At 42.1% G+C, this 21676-nt stretch overlaps 1 protein-coding gene across 5 annotated transcripts; it reads left to right on the forward strand.

Moving 5' to 3' along the window:
- The first annotated feature begins 30 nt into the window (after window positions 1-30).
- Window positions 31-20107, forward strand: LOC138975221 (TBCC domain-containing protein 1-like). 5 transcript variants are annotated; one of them, XM_070347874.1, is made up of 20 exons: window positions 31-198; window positions 1707-1877; window positions 2227-2415; window positions 3672-3733; window positions 4636-4698; window positions 5134-5234; window positions 6973-7081; window positions 7469-7532; window positions 8266-8341; window positions 9262-9370; window positions 9935-10013; window positions 10642-10762; window positions 11908-12019; window positions 12746-12794; window positions 13521-13600; window positions 15386-15508; window positions 15627-15802; window positions 16722-16819; window positions 17218-17367; window positions 17845-20107. In XM_070347874.1, exons 3-20 carry the CDS (start codon window positions 2320-2322, stop codon window positions 17920-17922), a joined length of 1746 nt encoding a protein of 581 aa, XP_070203975.1. In that variant the 5' UTR covers window positions 31-198; window positions 1707-1877; window positions 2227-2319; the 3' UTR covers window positions 17923-20107. The 5 variants fall into 5 exon arrangements, with proteins under 5 accessions (XP_070203975.1, XP_070203979.1, XP_070203976.1 ...); XM_070347878.1 differs by having other exon boundaries at window positions 11911-12019; XM_070347875.1 differs by having other exon boundaries at window positions 1707-1867.
- The last annotated feature ends 1569 nt before the right edge of the window (window positions 20108-21676 follow it).

The following is a 21676-nucleotide window of genomic DNA, read 5'->3' on the forward strand; positions in this document are numbered from 1 at the left end:
TGCCTCATTTTCAATTTGATTGGTCGAATTCAACAAACGTGTTTTGACAGGGATCATTGCAGACGATACAAGCATTGTTGTCGTTTGTGTCAAGTACGTCTTATCTGACCCACATTCAAGTAAATACGTCTCCGATAAGCTTCTGTACAAAACAGCAGTGTGCGTGCATCTGTTTCCCACCAGCCTCACGTGTTTTGGGTAATAATTGTTCTGTGACGAAACAGTTGAAACTGGCGAGATTGTAACAATCATTGTTCTCTCTCTCTCTCTCTCTCTCTCTCTCTCTCTCTCTCTCTCTCTCTGAGCTTCAGCGGTGTTTGTTGAAGCAGTTGCTTGAACTCACTATTAAAGTATTATTTAGATAAATGCATGCATCGAACAAATGCAGCTGCTTTAGCACTTATGAACCTGATAACAAGAATATATATAATTGTTGGTCTTATGCACTCTCAGATGAATATGAAGTCGAAGAGATGGGAGAAGGAAGCTGTACACTCTTTTTAAACATTTTTTTTTAATTGACAGTCACTGAATAAGTTTGGATGTAAAACTAGATCAGTGGGACAGCATTGATTAGCACAAAGGCTCTAAACCTTCAAGTTGTAGACAATGTTTAAGAAACAGTCTATGTGCACAGCAACTATCATCAGGCAACGTACAGTCACATACATGTATCATTGTATGTGATGTATTAAATTTTGTATGATTTGATAATCATGCAAATCCAGCTATAGAAAGGATGCATTTTTTTTTTTTTTACAAAGTGCTCTATTCCTTGAGGTTGATTAGACTGTCTACCAGTAGACAATTACTAACGACTGCCAGGCACTGTAGAGGGAACCATTTCCACGATTAGCATACAGTTATGGTCTATGGATGCAAGCATCCTTGCTGTACAAAATTAAGGCTAGGCTGGTTAATCTTAGTCTAGATAGAAATGTAAGCTAGCGTTGCTGTATGTGTGATGAAAATTTAAACGTGTTAACATTCAGTAGCATTTTCAACAGCGATTTCTGACAGCATACTGTTTATAGCTAAGAACTCATCTGAGAAGTTGCATACATGTACTTGATGTGGACAATGAATTATAATGCATGCAATTACATTGTTACTATAACAATCAATGTCTCCACTCCCTCGCACTGCCACACGTCACCTTCTTCTTCCGTATATCACTCAGGGTCTTCACTTAGACCATTACAAGCGCTTAAAAATGCAAGCTTGGTATTTTAAACCTTTTGACTTAGAGTTGGAGCATTGATTGGGCGGGGATATAGCTCAGTTGGTAGCGCGCTGGATTTGTATTGTTGGCCGCTGTCAGCGTGAGTTCAATCCCAGGTTCGGCGGAAATTTATTTCACAGAGTCAACTTTGTGTGCAGACTCTCTTCGGTGTCCAAACCTCCCCCCGTGTATACAACATTGGGTGTGCACGTTAAAGATCCCACGATTGACAAAAGGGTCTTTCCTGGAAAAATTGCTTAGGCACAGTTAATAATTGTCTACCTATACCCGTGTGACTTGGAATAATAGGCCGTGAAAGGTAAATATGCGCCAAAATGGCTGCAATCTACTGGCCGTATAAAATTTCATCTCACACGGCATCACTGCAGAGCGCCTAGAACTGTACCCACGGAATATGCGCGATATAAGACTCATTGATTGATTGATTGATTGATTGACAACCTAGCCGAACATCTGTCTGCAGGAGACGGGAGAGCCTAATTGCTATGGTAGAAGCCCACACACATCAATTTTGCATCAGGAACGAGAAAACAGAGCTACATCTGTCACGCCTGCGATGTTGGCATTTAACTTAAGGGCCAAAAAAAAAAGTTTGCTTCTGATGACAACACGAAAAACATTAGGGTTGGTTATGGTATGTCTGTTTATTTTTTTAATTTTAATTTTTATTATTGAATTTCCTTTTTTATTTACACAGGCGCATGTGGCTTTATCAATGGCTGGAAATGGCGCGAGCTATGTCCTCTGGATGTTAGAAAGGAGTATAACTCTTGTTGTAAAGTCTGTAAAATCACGAATGTTGTTTTTTTTTTGAAGGGCCCAAAAAAGTTTTACTCATTTACTCATTGGGTTGGGAGGAAAAAATAAGGTCTGTCTGGGAATTGGAAACATTGAATAAAAAAAATGTGTTCTTGGCCTAGTCATTCCCATGCAGGATACATTATTTATATCTCCATGAACATTTCTAACGTCTTTTTTTCCAGGATGGACATGGTGCTTTGATATTGCCTTAGAGTGGAGTGAGTGAAGTTTGTGGGCTGCAGCCTTGGATTTTACGAAAGCACGCAAAGACAAAAATGTCTGTGGGGGTGGGGGCTGAACTGTGGGTGAGGGCCGAACCTTTCAGTTACGGATCTTTACCTGTTGCTCCACACCCTCGGCTGAATTTCACGGTAATTATTTCTTTGTGCATTTTTCTTATCTATACACTGAACAGCATTACTCTGATATCTAAAATGTGAAGATTTAACTGTTCTTTTGGTACCTCTGTACTTCAAATGTAGCCTTACAAAAGTAGTGGTTGTCCTTTCAGTTTCAATGTTCGGTCGATTGTTCAATGGTTTTGAAATGTAGGTGGTCTTCTGACCATCAATTTTCCTAACAAGGGAACAAAGCCAGGAAATTTAGACCTATTCATATTTTTAGTCCAGTCCAGCTGACCTATATTTTCCTGATGCTGGCAGCATAATACAGTGTTCTAGATGATCGAACGTGCAGCAAAGACCTGTACGCGTACGTGTAGATAATGCGTCACCCGTGGCTCACTTTTTTCCTCCAATGTTCCAAATCATACGTTGTTTTGCTCCAACCAAGACTGCAGATCTTGGCTAACGCGTGACGTAAAAAATAGATTTAATGACGTTACCCGTACACGTTCCCGTACACCTGCTGAAAAGTTCCACATCTAGATCTTGCTAATGCATTGCACACCTGAGACAGTCTGATACACACAAATCATGATCTCTTCCACATGAGAATGCCCCACGTACTACACTGGAACGTACTACACTGGAACGTACTACACTGGAACGTACTACACTGGAACGTACCCCCTTTTCAAGACCTCCACAAATCCGAGAAAATCAGGCCTTAAAAAGGATGGAGTAACTGGGGTAACATTTGCAAAGGTTGTGAACAGAATATCTCAGAAAATATGGTATCAGAAGGGAGGGGGTGGTAAATCTGTCGGTTTGGGGAGGGTTCCACTGTATTTCCATGTACGCGTAAGGCCAAATGAAAATATATGTTGGTTTAGGGTAATGTGACCCAAAAAGATCGGGTCGGTAGGTCGGCCCTTTTTTTTTCTTTTTTTTTTCTTTTTTTTCTTTCTTAAATTTAGTCAATTTTAAAGGAGGTTACGTCCCTTAGTTAGTGGTTCGCAAAATGTGCCAAAAGTTTCATTTTTTTTGAGAAATGAAAAAAAAGTTTTAGGGTCGGCGGGGAAAAAATAGGGTCGGTCGGGTTACCCTAAAGCAACTGCATATCTTTTTATTTGGCCTAAAGTGAAAGTGAATGGTTATACTATAGATATATATAAATTGTTAGAAAAAAAGAGATGCAGTGAAGTCAAGTGTTTAGTGGCGAGAAGTTACTATTTTTTTTCCTTTTGAGCCTTAAGTTTTTCTGTTCCGTTGTTTTTCCCTTGTAGAACATCAAGAAGATTGTCATCTATGCCAAGAACAAGGGCAGCGCAGGGTACCCAAAACTCAGGTACTGAAACTTTGCACACCTGTGCTTTCTTTATCTACTCTACTTTTATGCATGTACACATGTTTGTATTTCCATGGGGCATACAAACTCGGACTACTTTAATTTGAAAAGTAAGTTGTTGTTTGTAGACACGCATATATAGAACTCACGGGCTCATATGTGACCCTGCACCACAAAATGAGTCGCATGTCACCTCACGCGGTTCTGCGCTAGGCATAATATTAGTCCGGGGGGTGTCTAGTAACAGTGTGAGGGTCACCATAGTCACAGGCTTATAACTCAAAAAGTGTTCACTCTTTTCTAAAAACGGTTTTCACCACTGGATAGAGAATAAAAAAACTCTTTAAGAAAATGTAAAAATATGAAAATCATGAAAAGGTGACATGCGACTCATTCCGTGGTGGAGGGTCACATATATATAAATGTGTTTAAAGTCAGACGTATAACTTGTGACTTTTGAAATCTTAAATAACAAATAACACATGTATGCAAATGACCGATCGAGAGAAGATTCACATGATAGTTTCATGGTAACAATTGTCTTAGTTTAGAAAGCTGAAATATGATGTATGCAAACTGTTAAGTGAGAGGCTTAATTGTGATAGTTTTATAGTGATTACTGTCGGTAAAGATAATTACTCTATGATATGCTTTATTTAAAGAAAAACATGTTGTGTTGTACTAGTAGTAGACACAGTGCTATAGTGGTTAATATAGCTAGTTCAGATGCTTTGTGGGGGGAGGGGGGGAGTTTAAGGGGAGAGGGGGGGTGGGTGGGGGGGGGGGAGTCTTGGGTCAGATCAATGGCTTATAATGCCAACAGATTTTCTAGTGGCAGATGTGGCCACATTGTAAATACGGCATGTTTCGTAAGTTTTGAAGTGTAGTGTTGTGTTTTGCAGTTACTCCGTATGGAAACACATAGCGTGCAACAAGCTACATCTCACTGAGGACCTGGCATGGGTGTAAGTGTGTGTATGTGTGTGTGTGTGTGTGTGTGTGTGTGTGTGTGCATGCATGTGTGTGTGTGTGCGTGTAAGTGTGTGTGTGTGTGTGTGTGTGTGTGTGTGTGTGTGTGTGCGTGTGTGTGTGTGTGTGCGTGCATGTGTGTGCGTGCGTGCGTGTGTGTGTATGTTTGTGTGTGTGTGTTTGCAAGTAAGAAAGAGAGTTTGTGAAAGAAAAACTGATACTGTGTCAGGGTGACATTGATACTTCAACAGCTAGTTGCCAATGATTTGTTAAGATATGTTGATGTACTTGTGTACATTTTGAGGTGTAAACACCAAATGTGATAGTTGACACGATAGTTCTGTGTGCAAGTGTTTGCGATAGCTGTGTTCTGACACAATATTCAGGAGCGATTGTTTCATTGAACTTTTTCTTTTTACCGTTTCTGACAGGTACTTTGAGACGTGCTACTTTCTGACCAATGATTTGTCCCCGTCAGAGAGAGCCGATAGAGATGAGCGGTTCGCTTCATCGGAAACACAGGAAGACAAAAGTGAGTTGTGTTCTATGCACTTTATATTGATAAGAGAGATATAAATGGTAACATTATGTCCATAGTATCCTGCACTAAGGCCTAAAAAAACAAGAAATTCCTCCGAGGTAGGAAAAACACCCCCGTTGGTCAAAGGGAAATAACCATTCTCACTGCCACCAACTGAGAAGGTTATTTCCCTTTGACCATTAATATCTCCCGCTATAAGTCCTTGTAGAATCTTAATCCACCAATAACTCCCTAACCGTGTGTTTGACTGCTTCCAATTTTTGTAAGGACCGTCTCAGGAATGTATAAAACCTGTTCACCAAGTTTGGTGACGATCGGTCTGTTCATTCTTGAGATCTATATGCGAACACAAACAAACAAACAAACACATGGAGCGAATCCTAATCTTAATCTTAATCCACCAATAACTCCCTAACCGTGTGTTTGACTGCTTCCAATTTTTGTAAGGACCGTCTCAGGAATGTATAAAACCTGTTCACCAAGTTTGGTGACGATCGGTCTGTTCATTCTTGAGATCTATATGCGAACGCAAACAAACAAGCAAACACATGGAGCGAATCCTATACACACCCCTCTACCGGGGGTGTAAAAATAGGTGTGGTTACAGTAACCCGACCTACCCTATTTTTAGGGGCCGACCCTATAACTTTTTATTACATTTGTCAAAAAAACCCCACAAAAAACAAGAAAACGAGTGCAGAAAACGCAATGAAAGCGAAAGCGCCCGAGTCGCACACTTATTTCCCTGTCAAGTAGGTTTAATTTGTACACATTAGAAAAAAAAGTTAAAAAAAAAAAGTGATTACCTACCTTCCTACCCTATTTTTTTTGGCTATGTTACCGTAACCACACCTATTTTTTTCTTTGGCCTAACGGGATCATTGATCATCAGAAGTGAATTAGGAAAACAGGTACAGTCGAACCTGCAGTGGCGACTGCCCCTCGATATCAGCCACCTGCACTCTACAACCCTCACGTACTTTTATTTATGTATAATTCACCTTTTCATAGTGACCACAAGTCAATAACGACCACTTTTGGTCAGTGACCCTGGGGTGGGTCGTTATAGACAGGTTTGACTGTATATCCAGAAAAAATTCTGTTTTTGTTCACATCAGCTTTTAAAATGAGGCAAGGGGGGGGGGGGGGGGGGGAGTCCTGGGAACAAGTACAGCAGAATTCCCCTTTTAAGACCTCTACAAATCTGAGAAAATCAGGTCTTCATGGGTGTTACTCTTCCGGCTTTTGCCGGATTTCCGGTTTTTTAAAAAATCTGAAGCCGGAAATTCCGGTTTTCCGGGTTTAAAAAAAAAAAAGAAAAAAAAAGCTTCGTTTTGCTAAGTTGAAATAACGAGCAGCGGTTCCGATCCGACTTTTGACACCGGTTCGCGTGCTTTCTCGGTTCGCTCCCTTGGATTTGTCGCCATCTTGCTTATTATGATTTGGTTTCGTCGGTCAGTCCAGAAACTTTCTTTCAAACTTGAGCATTTTGGACCCCTGCCTTTCAGGTTTTTTTATTTTTCCCAGTAACACCCATGGGTCTTAACAGTGAAGGAGTCTTAAACTAGGTAAACTTGCAGAGGCTATGAAGAGAAAGTCTGAAAAAGCAAGGTCATAAAAGGGCGGAGGTCTTGAGGGGTCTTACTGTATTTTGGGTCTCTCCTTCCACAACCCAGGAAAACCCCTCTAGATCCATCCCTGGAAGCTGTGTGTTTGCTTTGTGTGACAGATCAGCTGAGGTTCCAGTACAGTGTTGACACGCTCAAGTTTGTGCTGTTTCTCTACATCCAGCAGCTGTACAGAGTGTCACTCAGAGCCTCTCTGGTGGCTGGCGATGAGTATCCTTGATCATATGGTATAGGTATCATATCGTCCTGTGAGTTTACCCTCATGGAAATTCCGGCTGCTTTGATTCTCTCTTGGGAAAGGGAACTGCCAAAAGTGCCAAACAGTATACAGTACATGTACCCGATTTATTTGTTTATTTTTCCTGATGCATGTATTCATGTTTCCAAGTTGGTGTTGTCATTGTTGTGTGTCATGTTTGATGATGTCATAATGCCAGCGTTGTGTGACATGTTGGATGATGTCATAATGCCAGCGTTGTGTGTCATGTTTGATGATGTCATAATGCCAGCGTTGTGTGTCATGTTTGATGATGTCATAATGCCAGCGTTGTGTGTCATGTTTGATGATGTCATAATACACCTTAACAAGCATTCAAGATGGCCGACACAGACTTTGTCATCCTTAGATCTGGATGGTAGATCTACACCAAGAGGCTCCAAGGCAAGTCATGCCATATGTTCTTAATCTTTTTACTGATACAGTGGAACCCCCCTTTTAAGACCTCCAAAAATCTGACAAAAGCCAGCCTTAAAAAGGAGGGGGCCTTAAAAAGCCTTAAAAAGGAGGGGGTCTTAAAAAGCCTTAAAAAGGAGGGGGTCTTAAAAAGGAGGGGGTCTTAAAAAGGGGGTTCCACTGTACTTCCAATTCAGATCTAGGAAAGCTTGGCCTTGCCTTGGCTAACTTTGCAATGATCTGTCGCTGATTTAGTTGAGGAATGCATGTGGTTGAATGGAGGTCCAATTAATGCATACACTGATAAAGGTTTAAACACATTCAATTCTGGACAACCGGAATCATTGACTGTAATTGCTGACTTCTATTATTTCCATGAACTGTGAGTAATTGTGTGTGCTGTGAGTTTAACTCTATGTTATTCTTCGTCAAGGAAAAAAAAGCTGATGCAATGGAACTAAGACCCTAGAAAGCATAGAAAATCAAGTCTTAAAAAAAGTAAGTCTTAGAATGGAGGTAAGTTTACAAGGGTTATAAACAGACAAATCTTTAAAGAGAAAAAAAAGCCATGTCTTAAGAAGCGAGGAAGTCTGAAATTTTGGGTTCTGAAATTTTGGGTTGGACTGTAAATAAATATGTGACAAAATAAATGTTGCACCATGTGAGTACACTGTTAATCAGTATGGGGAATGCTTTAATGTGTTGCGTTTGCCGGTTGCAGTCTCTGGACGACCACAGCCACCTGGTGTTTGTCCAGACCAACCTGGCCGAGATGATGGAGCTGCTGTCAGACACCGGTTGGTGCACATTCTCACTCTCACTCTCTGACATCTGCAGCAAACACACACACACACACACATACGCATGCACACACAAACACAGATAAATACACACACACACATACACACACGCATGTACGCACACACGCACTCATGCATGCATTCACATACACACACACACACACCCCCCTACCTGGTGTTTGTCCAGACCAAGTTGGCCGACATGTTGGAGCTCGATCCTGGCAGACACTGGTTTAGTTTAGACACTGCATAGTTTTGTTTACTTTCATTTCATTTCACTCCCTTTGTTATCCCATTGCTGGGAAATTTGGGTCGCTTCCTCCCACTGCAAAGCTAGCAGCAACAAGAGTCACTCTGCCCAGGTGGGTGCATGGTTTGTTGTTATCAGCCACCTACAGAATGCATTATAATTTATATCCATCCAGGCCTGGATTCAAATCAGTGGCCCGAGGATTGTAAGTCCAGTGCTCTACCGCCTGACCTACCCGGTTAACTGTGCTTGTGTATATATGTTTCTGTATATTTGATGCATTTTTGATGACTTTTCAGACATTTTTCAAAGGAAAGTTTTGTGTTTAAAAAAACCAAGAATGCTGTCTTGGTCAGCGGGTTTTGGTCAGCCAAGACCCATGCAAAATCAGTGAAGCCTTTTCATTTAAGTTATAATGTTTAGGCGAACAGATTGACTGAATGTTTTCATACCACTTTACGCGACTTGTTTTGTTCAGATACAAAAAAAGAATTTCATTCAGGCTGTTAGATTTGCACTTCAGAAAGCATCTTTTATGCAAATGATAAGCTGGTGAGAGTAACTGTTTTCAGGAGGTGGAGTGGGCATGGACAACCTGTGAAGTGTTGTGTGCACCTGTGTTTAGCAGTATCAGACTTTCACCCATACATTGCTGTAATGTCAACAGACAGTGGCAGCGGCAGTGGAAGCTCTGTGGACCCTGGCAGCATAGGCTCTGTCTCTCTGGCTGCAGTGGAGGCCCTGGGATTTATCATCGCTGGCACGGCAGAAAAATCGTAAGTATCTAAAATACCTTGTTAGTATTTTGCCTCAGAGAGAGAGAGAGAGAGAGAGAGAGAGAGAGAGAGAGAGAGAGAGAGAGAGAGAGAGAGAGAGAGAGAGAGAGAGAGAGAGAGAGAGAGAGAGAGAGAGAGAGAGAGAGAGAGAGAGAGAGAGAGAGAGAGAGAGAGAGAGAGAGAGAGAGAGAGAGAGAGAGAGAGAGAGAGAGAGAGAGAGAGAGAGAGAGAGAGAGAGAGAGAGAGCGCGCGCGGGTGTATGTCTGTGTGAGAAAAAGAGAGAGTGCATGTATGTGTGAGTGTGAGCGAGAGACAGACGACATGGAGACAGACACACACACACACACACACACACACACACACACACACACACACACACACACACACACACACACACACACACACACACACACACACACACACACACACACACACACAAACACTCAGGTTTTAACTGATAATATGCTTGTGTGACAAAATTTCCAGAAACCCAAGATCGCTTTTATTCTGAACATCCCCCTTTGGATTTAGGCATCATTTATTGACCTTGTTTGTTCTGGTCAGCTTGGAGAAGAAGACACTGATGCCACTGCAGGACATAGCCGTTCTACAGACTGTCATCTACAGAAGTGGATATTCCAAGGTCAGTACTCATTGCTCATTTCATTGTTCATTTCATTGTTTATTTCATTGTTCATTTCATTGTTCATTGCATTGTTTATTTCATTGTTCATTTCATTGTTTATTTCATTGTTCATTGCATTGTTTATTTCATTGTTTATTTCATTGCTCATTTCATTGCTCATTTCATTGTTTATTTCATTGCTCATTTCATTGCTCATTTCATTGTTTATTTCATTGTTCATTGCATTGTTTATTACCTCTGTTTGTTAAAGGCCATTACAAATAGATTAATAGTTGCGAAGAGTGGAACAGAGTGATATAATTGAACGATTGAACAATTTTGAATAAGCAGCATTTAGAGGGGTCAAAAGTGGAATGATTCTAACTGAAGCACTCGTGTTTAGAGAGAGTTTGCATAGTCCGGTAATTAATCTGTGGAAGGGTCGTCACATACTTAAAGAAGTGGGACCCTTTGAGATTCAATCAGTGTGGCTGTGAACCTCACACGCGGCTAAATCGGGTTATTGCCAATGTTCTGATGCAGAAGTATATACAAAGGTGGATAAAGTTTTACATTTTCATTGCCAAGTGTAAGAGATGCAAACGTGATGTAAGAGATGTATGGTATGATGGTCATGTGTTTCCAGGCCACCAGGACGTTTTCATCGCGAAGTTTCCAGCTGTGGATAAAAGACTTCTTGTGTCAGAATCCGTACAGCGTGTCAGCCTGTATCGCCCTGGGCACCCGGCTCACCTGGCCTTTTGCTGGTAACTATGTAACTCATACACACACGCATGCTGCACGCCTACACCACACATGCATGCGTGCACATGCACGCTCTCACACATGCACACACACACACACGCATGCAAACATGCACGCTCACACACATGCACACACACACACACATGCAAACATGCACGCTCTCACACATGCACACACACACACACGCATGCAAACATGCATGTACACAAGAACATATGAACACACACATTCCCACACACAGACACTCACACACACACTTACTTACTTACTTACATACAGACTCTGAGCCTCTCTCTTTCTGCGCTAGAGCAGGGAATACATGATCCAAACCTAAAGGGCCTGTGTGTGTGTGAGTGAGTGTCAGTGACCTGATGAAAATGAGGATGAGAGACGCTTGTTCATTTCAAAGCTCCTTCTTCTCTCAGGTGCAAGGAGATTGGTTCCGTATTACTCTCACTTACTCTTGTTGTCAGCTATATGAGTGGATGGTAGTTTGTTGTCAGCTATATGAGTGGATGGTAGTTTGTTGTCAGCTATATGAGTGGATGGTAGTTTGTTGTCAGCTATATGAGTGGATGGTAGTTAAGTTTGTTGTCAGCTATATGAGTGGATGGTAGTTTGTTGTCAGCTATATGAGTGGATGGTAGTTTGTTGTCAGCTATATGAGTGGATGGTAGTTTGTTGTCAGCTATATGAGTGGATGGTAGTTTGTTGTCAGCTATATGAGTGGATGGTAGTTTGTTGTCAGCTATATGAGTGGATGGTAGTTTGTTGCAAAACAACACTTTGAATACAATATAGAAATCACGCTTTATTAGAGCTATGGTACACCGGAGGAGAAAGGTGGGTGGGGTGGGTGGGTTTTTGGGGTAAGTAAAGAGAGGGTGGGATGACATGGGGTGGAAGGGGGATGGGATGGGTGGGTGGAGTGCTTTCTTCCCTTTGTTTCTCAGATCCATGCAGATGTGTTTGTTTGTATTCTCCAAAACACAAGTTGAACCCAACTTATTTTTTTTTCTTTCAATGGAACTGTGATGATGATGATAATTATTTCCTCCTACAGGAGAAGAGTCTGGGGGTGGAGGAGAGCACACAGGGGGCGGGGCCAAATAAACAGTGACGATGATTATCATATTTTCTCCTGCAGCAGAAGAGTCTGGGGGAGGAGGAGAGCACACAGGGGGCGGGGCCACCAGCAGGAGCAAGCGAGGAAAGATCGCAACAAACGCTCATGTCGTGCCCAAAGAACACGTCGTGGGGTCAGTATCTCTTTCTCTTGTCTCTTTCTTTCTGTTGGCATTGGTCTGTGTTCCCAGTCAGCGTGTGATCCATGTGAGGTATTAGTCGTGAATAAATGTGAAAACATCAAGTCAACGAAGACGAAGTGAAAAACATAACTGGACATGCTATTGAAAGACTGTGGGATTTTTTCCTCTGAAATATGTTGTTCATGTACCAGATTACCTGCCTCATAAGGCCAACATTAACAAAATCAACATTTTCGATTACCTGACCAACCCTATTTTTTCCTCCCTACCCTATGACTTTTTTTTACACTTCCAAAACATTACCTAAAAAAAACGACTTTGCAGACTTTACAAGAAAATTCACTCTTTTCTGACATCCAGAGCCTCAGAGGACAATATAAAAAGCTATGCGACTGTGTAAATAAAAAATCAAACTTCAATCTTTAAAAAAGAAAAGACTAATTTTTTCGGCAGTGTCATCAGATACATGTACAAATATTATATAGGTTTTGGACAAAGCTGAGTATATTATGGTACAGCAACCTTGTTCCTCACTTTCCTGTGCAAGTCCAGCTGGACCGATTGTTTTGTTGATTTTAGCCAGGTTTTAAGTGTTCAAGAATGTGCTATATGCTTGTATCGTGAACTTGTAAATGGTTGGAATTGTTTGAAAATAGTGACATTTTGGTCTTTGTATTATTACCACTCATCGCTGTCTTTGGTTTGTTTTGTGTGCAGAAACAAGTTGATCATCATGAGTCAAGTCAGCAAGCAGACAATAGCCAGGGTGAGTTTTCAGCTTTCTTCTTTCTCTGCAAAAGCTATTCAGCTGCTATTGTATAAGTATAGAAGACTCAGTTGGGGAAATCTCCATTTCTTGGCCTTTTTATTTTTGGTTTGGAAATTTCAAAAGTTCCCCAACTGTAGACAAACAAAAGTTCTTCTTAAGTTAGTTTGATTGAGACCATTGTTTGATTGAGACCATTGTTTGATTGAGACCATTGTTTGATTGAGACCATTGTTTGATTGAGACCATTGTTTGATTGAGACCATTGTTTGATTGAGACCATTGTTTGATCATTTATTATCTCCTAGCATGTGTGTAACAGATAAATTCCGGAAATGACTGCCGGGTTTGTATGGGTTGTGCCAGAGTGAATGCCCTTGGAAAATATGACTCAGGTGCGCCTTCTGCTGTCACAATATTGGCCAGTCAGTAGCCAGTGGACAAGGACCATGTGTGGAGATGGACCACTCGTTAGGGAGATAGACCACTCGTTAGGGAGATAGCTAGACCACTCGTTCGGGAGATAGCTAGACCACTTGTTGGGGAGATAGACCACTCGCTATATAGTGATTGGCCTTAGCTATAATGTGAAGCGTGCCTGATATTTTCCAAGAGTATAATGACACTTCCACAAGCCTTACAAACCTGACCTGAGTTATTTCCGAACATGGTCTATTACACCAAATGACAGAATGCAATGTTGATGACTGTACTTTGTACTTGCAGAGTTCCGGGACACTAGAGAGAAGCACGGTGAAGATTCACCGCAGTCACTACTCCTACATCTACCTCCTGTCCCCGCTCAGGTCAGTTCATACTGAAATAGTCTGAAGTAAGACACTATTGTCTGTTAAGAGGAAGGCACTATAGTGAAAAAAAGGGGATTTTTTTCCGCTGGTCATTTTTGTTTTCTTTATGATTCTTGATTTTGAACCTCGTCTGGTTACTCTGATGCATCTTTACACCCCCGGTATAGGGGTGTGTATAGGTTTCGGTCGATGTGTTTGTTTGTTTGTTTGTGTGTTTGTGTTCGCATATAGATCTCAAGAATGAACGGACCGATCGTCACCAAACTTGGTGAACAGGTTCTATACATTCCTGAGACGGTCCCTGCAAAACTTGGGACCAGTCAAACACACGGTTAGGGAGTTATTGGTGGATTAAGATTCTACAAGGACTTATAGAGAAACATATTCATGGTCAAAGGGAAAGAACCTTCTCAGTTGGTGGCAGTGAGAATGGGTGCAGTGAGAATGGTTATTTCCCTTTGACCAACGGGGGTGTTTTTCCTACCTCGAAGGAATTTCTTGTTTGTATCAGAATTAATCAGAAACGGTCAAAACAGCCAAATGAACAATGTATGTATATGTGCAGTTCTGTATTGAACAGGCACAAAACAGCTTTAAACAAAACGCGTATGTTTGGGAGTTGATTGTTCGTTGAAACCATTGTCAACGGTGGTCATGTTTGTATGACTGGAAGGAGTTGTCTTTTCATTATGAAGATTAGTTGATGACACAGACAACGGATATTTCCGTTTACTGATATTCTATAGTATGAGACAATTGAAAGTGAAAGGCAATTTAATTATTAGTATACTGACGTGTTAAATTTGATTGCAAAATGCCAACATCCTTGCCATGTGTGCTTAATCCTACCTGAAAAGGCAATTTAATTATTAGTATACTGACGTGGGCGGGGATATAGCTCAGTTGGTAGCGCGCTGGATTTGTATTCAGTTGGCCGCTGTCAGCGTGAGTTCGATCCCAGGTTCGGCGGAAATTTATTTCAGAGTCAACTTTGTGTGCAGACTCTCTTCGGTGTCCGAACCCTCCCCCCGTGTACACTACATTGGGTGTGCACGTTAAAGATCCCACGATTGACAAAAGGGTCTTTCCTGGCAAAATTGCTTAGGCACAGTTAATAATTGTCTACCTATACCCGTGTGACTTGGAATAATAAGCCGTGAAAGGTAAATATGCGCCGAAATGGCTGCAATCTACTGGCCGTATAAAATTTCATCACTGCAGAGCGCCTAGAACTGTACCCACGGAATATGCGCGATATAAGCGTCATTGATTGATTGATTGAGTGTTAAATTTGATTGCAAAATGCCAACATCCTTGCCATGTGTGCTTAATCCTACCTGAAAAGGCAATTTAATTATTAGTATACTGACGTGTTAAATTTGATTGCAAAATGCCAACATCCTTGCCATGTGTGCTTAATCCTACCTGAAAAGGCAATTTAATTATTGGTATACTGACGTGTTAAATTTGATTGCAAAATGCCAACATCCTTGCCATGTGTGCTTAATCCTACCTGAATCCTTAATGCCTATATAATGGTGAGTTTGAAAGTATACATGCACACGAAAAATGCCACCCACTAAAATGCTAATAAATGAAATGTTATCATCCCACATCTCGGGCTAATGTACATCCAATACAAAGTAATTCGCTGAACACATGTGGGAGATATTAGCATTTTAGAGGGTGGCATTTTTGGGAAGGTCACCCTGTATTCCATTTTGATAGAAACTAGTAACTCATGAGACATAATGTGACTTACCTGTTTGCTTGGTCTGGCAGGGCGGTGACGATAGAGAAATGTCGCCACACCACGGTGATACTGGGGCCAGTGGAAGCGTTCATCCATGTCAGCAACTGTGAGAACGTCACGGTCATTGCTTCCTGTAGGACCATCATGGTCAGGTGAGATCAACTTTCTACTGTCCATTGCTGGACTATTTCCAGCACAGTAGATTAATGTTGCCAGGTTTGCAGAATTTGTTGCTTGACCTTGATCATGACCTTGTAATCTATCTTGCAGTGGGTCGACCCTGTGTTCCCTGTACCTGCTGACCCCAAACCGCCCCCTGTTGCTGAGCGGCAACGACACAATCCTGCTGGCCCCGTACCACACCCACTACCCGCCCCTCTCCGACCAGATGACCCGCTCGGGTATCACGCCCTCCCTCAATCTGTGGGACAGGCCGCTCTGCATCGGTCAGTGTGTGTGTGTGTGTGTGTGTGTGTGTGTGTGTGTGTGTGTGTGTGTGAGTGTGAGTGTGTGTGTGTGTGTGTGTGTGTGTGTGTGTGTGTGTGTGTGTGTGAGTGTGTGTGTGTGTGTGTGTGTGTGTGTGTGTGTGTGTGTGTGTGTGTGATAATAAAGTAAAGCCAAGGTTGCTCACAGGCAGCTGTTTCTCTAGGTAGACGTTGAAGTGCGTGGTCTGGTGGGGCTCGAGTGTGTGGTGTGTGTCTGTATGTGTGTGTGGGTCTCTATGTGTCTGTGGATGTGTGTGTATGTGTTTGTGTGTGTGCACATCTGAGGCTGTGAATGACTACAACACCCTCTACCCTCAAACCCACATACCAACAAATCTCCAAGTTTCCATCACCCAACCAACATCAAACATCAGCAGGAGCAAAAGAATTTCCCAACTCAAAACAAAAGCCGCGAAGAAGACATAAGGCATAACATTTTATTTCAACAATGTGCAGTACATTAGGAATTTGCTTGACTTGAGTACATTCTATACTTTCAAACTCAACTAAATGCAATGTACACACCAAATGTCTTACACACACACACACACACACACACACACACACACACATACACACACACACACACACACACACACACACACACACACACACAACAAGGTATGCACGCACGCACACACACACACACACACACACACACACACACACACACACACACACACACACACACATACACACACACACACACACATATAGCTTGACAGAGCTAAATTGTTGTTCTTTGTCCCCTTATTCTGTTTGCATGTGCTTATGTCATTTCCTTGCACATTCTGAGAGATGCATATTTAACTTTTAAGCAAGTTGCATGTTTAAAAGGTATGTACACAGCATGCTAAATCCTCAGTGTCTGTGTGTTCAGGCCCAGATCATCGTGATGACACACCTATCTGGGAACTGCTGCCACCTGCCGACTTCTACACCTTCGCCGTCCCCTTTCAGATGGAGGGTCCTACAAAGGTGAGGTGGTGGTTGTTGTTGTTGTTGTTGTTGTTGTTGTTGTTGTTGTTGTTGTTGTTGTTGTTGTTGTTGTTGTTGTTGTTGTTGTTGTCATCGTCGTTGTTGTTGTAAGATTTAGTTTTGTATGTGCTCTCCTTGTATTTGTGAGTACGGAATTCTGTCGTTTTTCAATGTTGTGTGGGTGTCGTAGGGCTTGGGTTTGATCTCTATTGTGTTGTTGCGTTTGTTTCTGCATCATGTATTCTCCCAAGGCTCAAACATTAATGTTTGACTGAGTGATCAACTTTCATCTGATTGCCTTTTCCTCCTTTCTTTATTGCCACATCTCTCTCCCTCTCCCTCTCTCTCTCTGTAACTGTTGTTGTAACTGAGGCTAACATACAGTGTAATGTTCTCAGTCCATCCCGGGAGGTCTACCAAGCCGGTACCAGCGAGCAGTGACTCAGCGTCAGAGACAGATTGACAGCTGGCAGCGCACGGTGAAGGAGGCGGGGCTTAGTCGCGAGCAGCGCAAAGAGTTCCAGGCACTGGTGGAGAACAGGTTTCATGTGTGTTTTGCACCACACTCTCACTGGGACACATGTCCGTGTCACGAAGCAGAGAATTCATAGAGACTTGAAATAAACCTGTAGCGATATGCCCAGTTACTGTGGCATCAGTAGCTGCTAATTGATCACAAAATCTTCCCCCAAAATTGTATGGGTTGTGAGAGGGAATATTCTTGCTTTTTGGGAGTCAAGTTTTCCCACGGGACATTATATGCAAGACACAAGCGAGGGGTGTTTCTGAAACACGTGGACAAGAAGCACGTTTAGGTGGAAAGCTTGCCTCACTAAAGCAAGAGCATTCACTCTTTCACAACCTATACACACCTGACAGAGCTATTTCTGGAGTTAAAATATGTCTTGAGGTCTAAAATGTTTCTTCGTGCACCCAGGTATTGCACAGCTTGAAGTAAGTTTTGTGTCTGACAACTTTTACATTTCGCTTAAGGTTGTAAATCTTTGTCGTGTTCTTTGTTTTAGGTGTGGCTGTCTGAGACTGGACACAAGCGAGAGTTGGACAGCCTGGCCGTCCCTCTACAGCAACATGACTCTTCTTGACAACACACTGATATCACACGCACCACCAACTTTTCTGTGTGACAGCCTGGCCGTCCCTCTACAGCAACACGACTCTTCTTGACAACACACTGATATCACACGCACCACCAACTTTTCTGTGTGACAGCCTGGCCGTCCCTCTACAGCAACACGACTCTTCTTGACAACACACTGATATCACACGCACCACCAACTTTTCTGTGTGACAGCCCGGCCGTCCCTCTACAGCAACACGACTCTTCTTGACAACACACTGATATCACACGCACCACCAACTTTTCTGTGTGACAGCCTGGCCGTCCCTCTACAGCAACACGACTCTTCTTGACAACACACTGATATCACACGCACCACCAACTTTTCTGTGTGACAGCCTGGCCGTCCCTCTGCAGCAACACGGCTCTTCTTGACAACACACTGATATCACACGCACCACCAACTTTTCTGTGTGACAGCCTGGCCGTCCCTCTGCAGCAACACGACTCTTCTTGACAACACACTGATATCACACGCACCACCAACTTTTCTGTGTGACAGCCTGGCCGTCACTCTACAGCAACATGACTCTTCTTGACAACACACTGATATCACACGCACCACCAACTTTTCTGTGTGACAACCTGGCCGTCCCTCTACAGCAACACGACTCTTCTTGACAACACACTGATATCACACGCACCACCAACTTTTCTGTGTGACAGCCTGGCCGTCCCTCTGCAGCAACACGACTCTTCTTGACAACACACTGATATCACACGCACCACCAACTTTTCTGTGTGACAGCCTGGCCGTCCCTCTACAGCAACACGACTCTTCTTGACATCGCACAAACAAGATACTCTCCAACCATGTGCTAGCTCAGCAGCGTGACATTTTGTGAAATCTCAATCAGCATGATACCGTTCAATGGTGGACGGTTTCTGTGTACCGTTGAATGCTGAAGAAGATTTTTTTCTGGATGTAAGTGTAACTCTTGAAGTTTATTTTGTATTGCTGTGGAGGAGTTGTGCCCCTTCAAACATCAGGCAAAACCATGCGAGGGGTTGGTTGAGCCAAGTGCAGTCTAGGCATCAGTGTGAAATAATTAGTTGTGATGTGCATTTCGGGCAGTGTGGGCCCGGTAGCTCAGTTGGTAGAGCACTGGACTTGTGATCGAAAGGTCGCAGGTTCGAATTCGGGCCGGGACGGACACGGGTCAACTTTATGTGCAGACCCAGAGACGGAAGCCATGTCCCACCCCCGTGTCATCACAATGGCACGTAAAAGACCTTGGTCATTCTGCCATAAGTGCAGGTGGCTGAATACACCTAAACACGCAGACACCTGGGTAGCGCGACTCCGTTGCTGCTAGCTTTCCACTGGGAGGAAGCGACCCGAATTTCCCAGCGATGGGACAATAAAGTAATGAAATGAAAATGAAAGGAAATGCCCTTTTCTGTCTTAATGTGCACACAGAGGTCACTAATTACTTCCACCGTGATCCTTTCTCTGCATTAGTAGTGACCACATGAGTTCTGCAAATGGACCTATGTGTTAAAGGGGATACTATCCAAGGGAAAACTCGCTCAGATTTGAAAGTTATACGACGAGGTTCAGGGTTTAAAATAATGGTACATGATGCATCAAGTTTGTCTTCACTTTGCAAAAACAAGTATATATTTAAATCAATCAATCAATATGAGGCTTATATCGCACGTATTCCGTGGGTACAGTTCTAAGCTCAGGGATTTAAAGAACAAAAGTCGTCGTTAAGTTGAATGGAAGGTACACTCTAATGTAGTGTATAAATGGACTGTAGAGCATTTGAACAGAGATCTGCTCAAGACAACTGTTGTGATAAAGTCTGAAGTTTGCTGTTAACGGTACGTGTTGGTTCAGGAACGTGGCTTTTCACCATGCTTGGATGGCACGACACCTTGATCTGGTGTACAAAATGCAGTATTCATGTTGGCGTTACATGCATCTCAATTCCATGGGTGATTTTCCTTCCGTATTATACGGAATTCCGTATTCGACTCTTTTGGGTTTTTTGTTGGTCTGTGCGTGTGTGCATCACAGGCATTATACGGAATGGATCCGTGGTACATATTTTTTCTTGCAAAACTTCACCATCATTCCGTCCAGATTTTGTTGCAAGTGCTTTGGTAGTTGCCATTTTGTATTAAAGTGAAAGTTTGTTCCATTATTATGCGTCCTTCTTTCAATTTTTGCCTGATGGGCATTGATGTGGTGTCCTTTTGTGGTGTACTTGTACTTCCTTCAGGGTTGCAGACAGTTTCTTATAAGATCTTCACAAATGTGATGACAGTAATCTTAAAAGGGTTGTAAACTTAGATTTCATGAACAGAAAATATGGAAAACTGTGAGCGTCTTATGGGGGAGGGAGGGGTGTTAACAGGGGGTTCCACTGTACACACCGTGACACACACACATACATAACACACACATACATAACACACACACACATACATAATACACAAACACATACATAACACAAACACATACAAACAATTACACAAACGTACTCGTACACGCTTACAAACACATACATCCACACACACATACAATTACACAAACGTACTCGCACACACATACAAACACATACATAAACAAACACAAACAATTACACAAATGTACATACAAACACATACATACACAAACAATTACACAAACGTACTTGCACACACATACAAACACATACATAAACAAACACAAACAATTACACAAATGTAAATACAAACACATACATACACAAACACATGCAAACAATTACACAAACGTACTCGCACACACATACAAACACACACACACATACACATACATACACATGCAAACAATTACACAAACGTACTCGCACACACATACAAACACACACACACATACACATACATACACATGCAAACAATTACACAAACGTACTCGCACACACATACGTACTCTCACACACACACATACATACACAAACAATTACACAAACGTACTCGCACACACAAACACACACACATACATACACAAACAAACAATTACACAAACGTATTTGCACACACATATGTACTCGCACACACATACCAACACACCTACACATGCAAACACACCTACACATACAAACACACCTACACATACAAACACACCTACTCATGCAAACACACCTACACATGCAAACACACCTACACATACAAACACACCTACACATACAAACACACCTACTCATGCAAACACACATGCACAAACACACACAGAGTTTGTAAGACACCTAAAGTTTATTCTGCCAGAGAACAGAATAACAAGAAGTGAAAAGAACGTCATTGACTGTTATGTAATGTGAGACAGACCAACAGATCACAGACGCTAGGCAGGTCACTCTGAACCTGAGCAACAAACAAAACATGATGACACTCTCGTCAAAACTAACCTTCTTAGTTCTACAATCATTGAAAATCAAAACATGATTTAATTGATCTGAACATTGTCAAAAACCATGGAATAGTTGAAAATCACAACATGACGTGTGTTATACGTGTCATTCAACAGAATAACAGGAGAATTGTTAGAATCACAACAGGAGTTTGAAAAAGACTCATAAATAATTATCATGTCGAAAATCACAACACCGTTTGAATCTGCATGAGGAGTCTGACGAACACTCGGAATGTAAGAAATACTTGTATTCTCTACAATTATCTACAGAGGAAAGCAATATATCTGTAAACTCTACAATTATCTACAGAGGAAAGCAATATATCTGTAAACTCTA

This window comes from Littorina saxatilis, linkage group LG9, assembly GCF_037325665.1.
Source record: "Littorina saxatilis isolate snail1 linkage group LG9, US_GU_Lsax_2.0, whole genome shotgun sequence".
In the NCBI taxonomy this organism is placed as follows: Eukaryota; Metazoa; Mollusca; class Gastropoda; order Littorinimorpha; family Littorinidae; genus Littorina; species Littorina saxatilis.

Excerpts from the sequence above, each read along its gene's own strand:
- LOC138975221 (XM_070347874.1), top strand. The coding sequence starts at position 2,320 with ATGTCTGTGGGGGTGGGGGCTGAACTGTGGGTGAGGGCCGAACCTTTC. Across the intron at positions 7,533-8,265 it reads CTACACCAAGAGGCTCCAAG|TCTCTGGACGACCACAGCCA; the intron begins GCAAGTCATGCC and ends TGCCGGTTGCAG. Across the intron at positions 15,509-15,626 it reads TGTAGGACCATCATGGTCAG|TGGGTCGACCCTGTGTTCCC; the intron begins GTGAGATCAACT and ends TCTATCTTGCAG.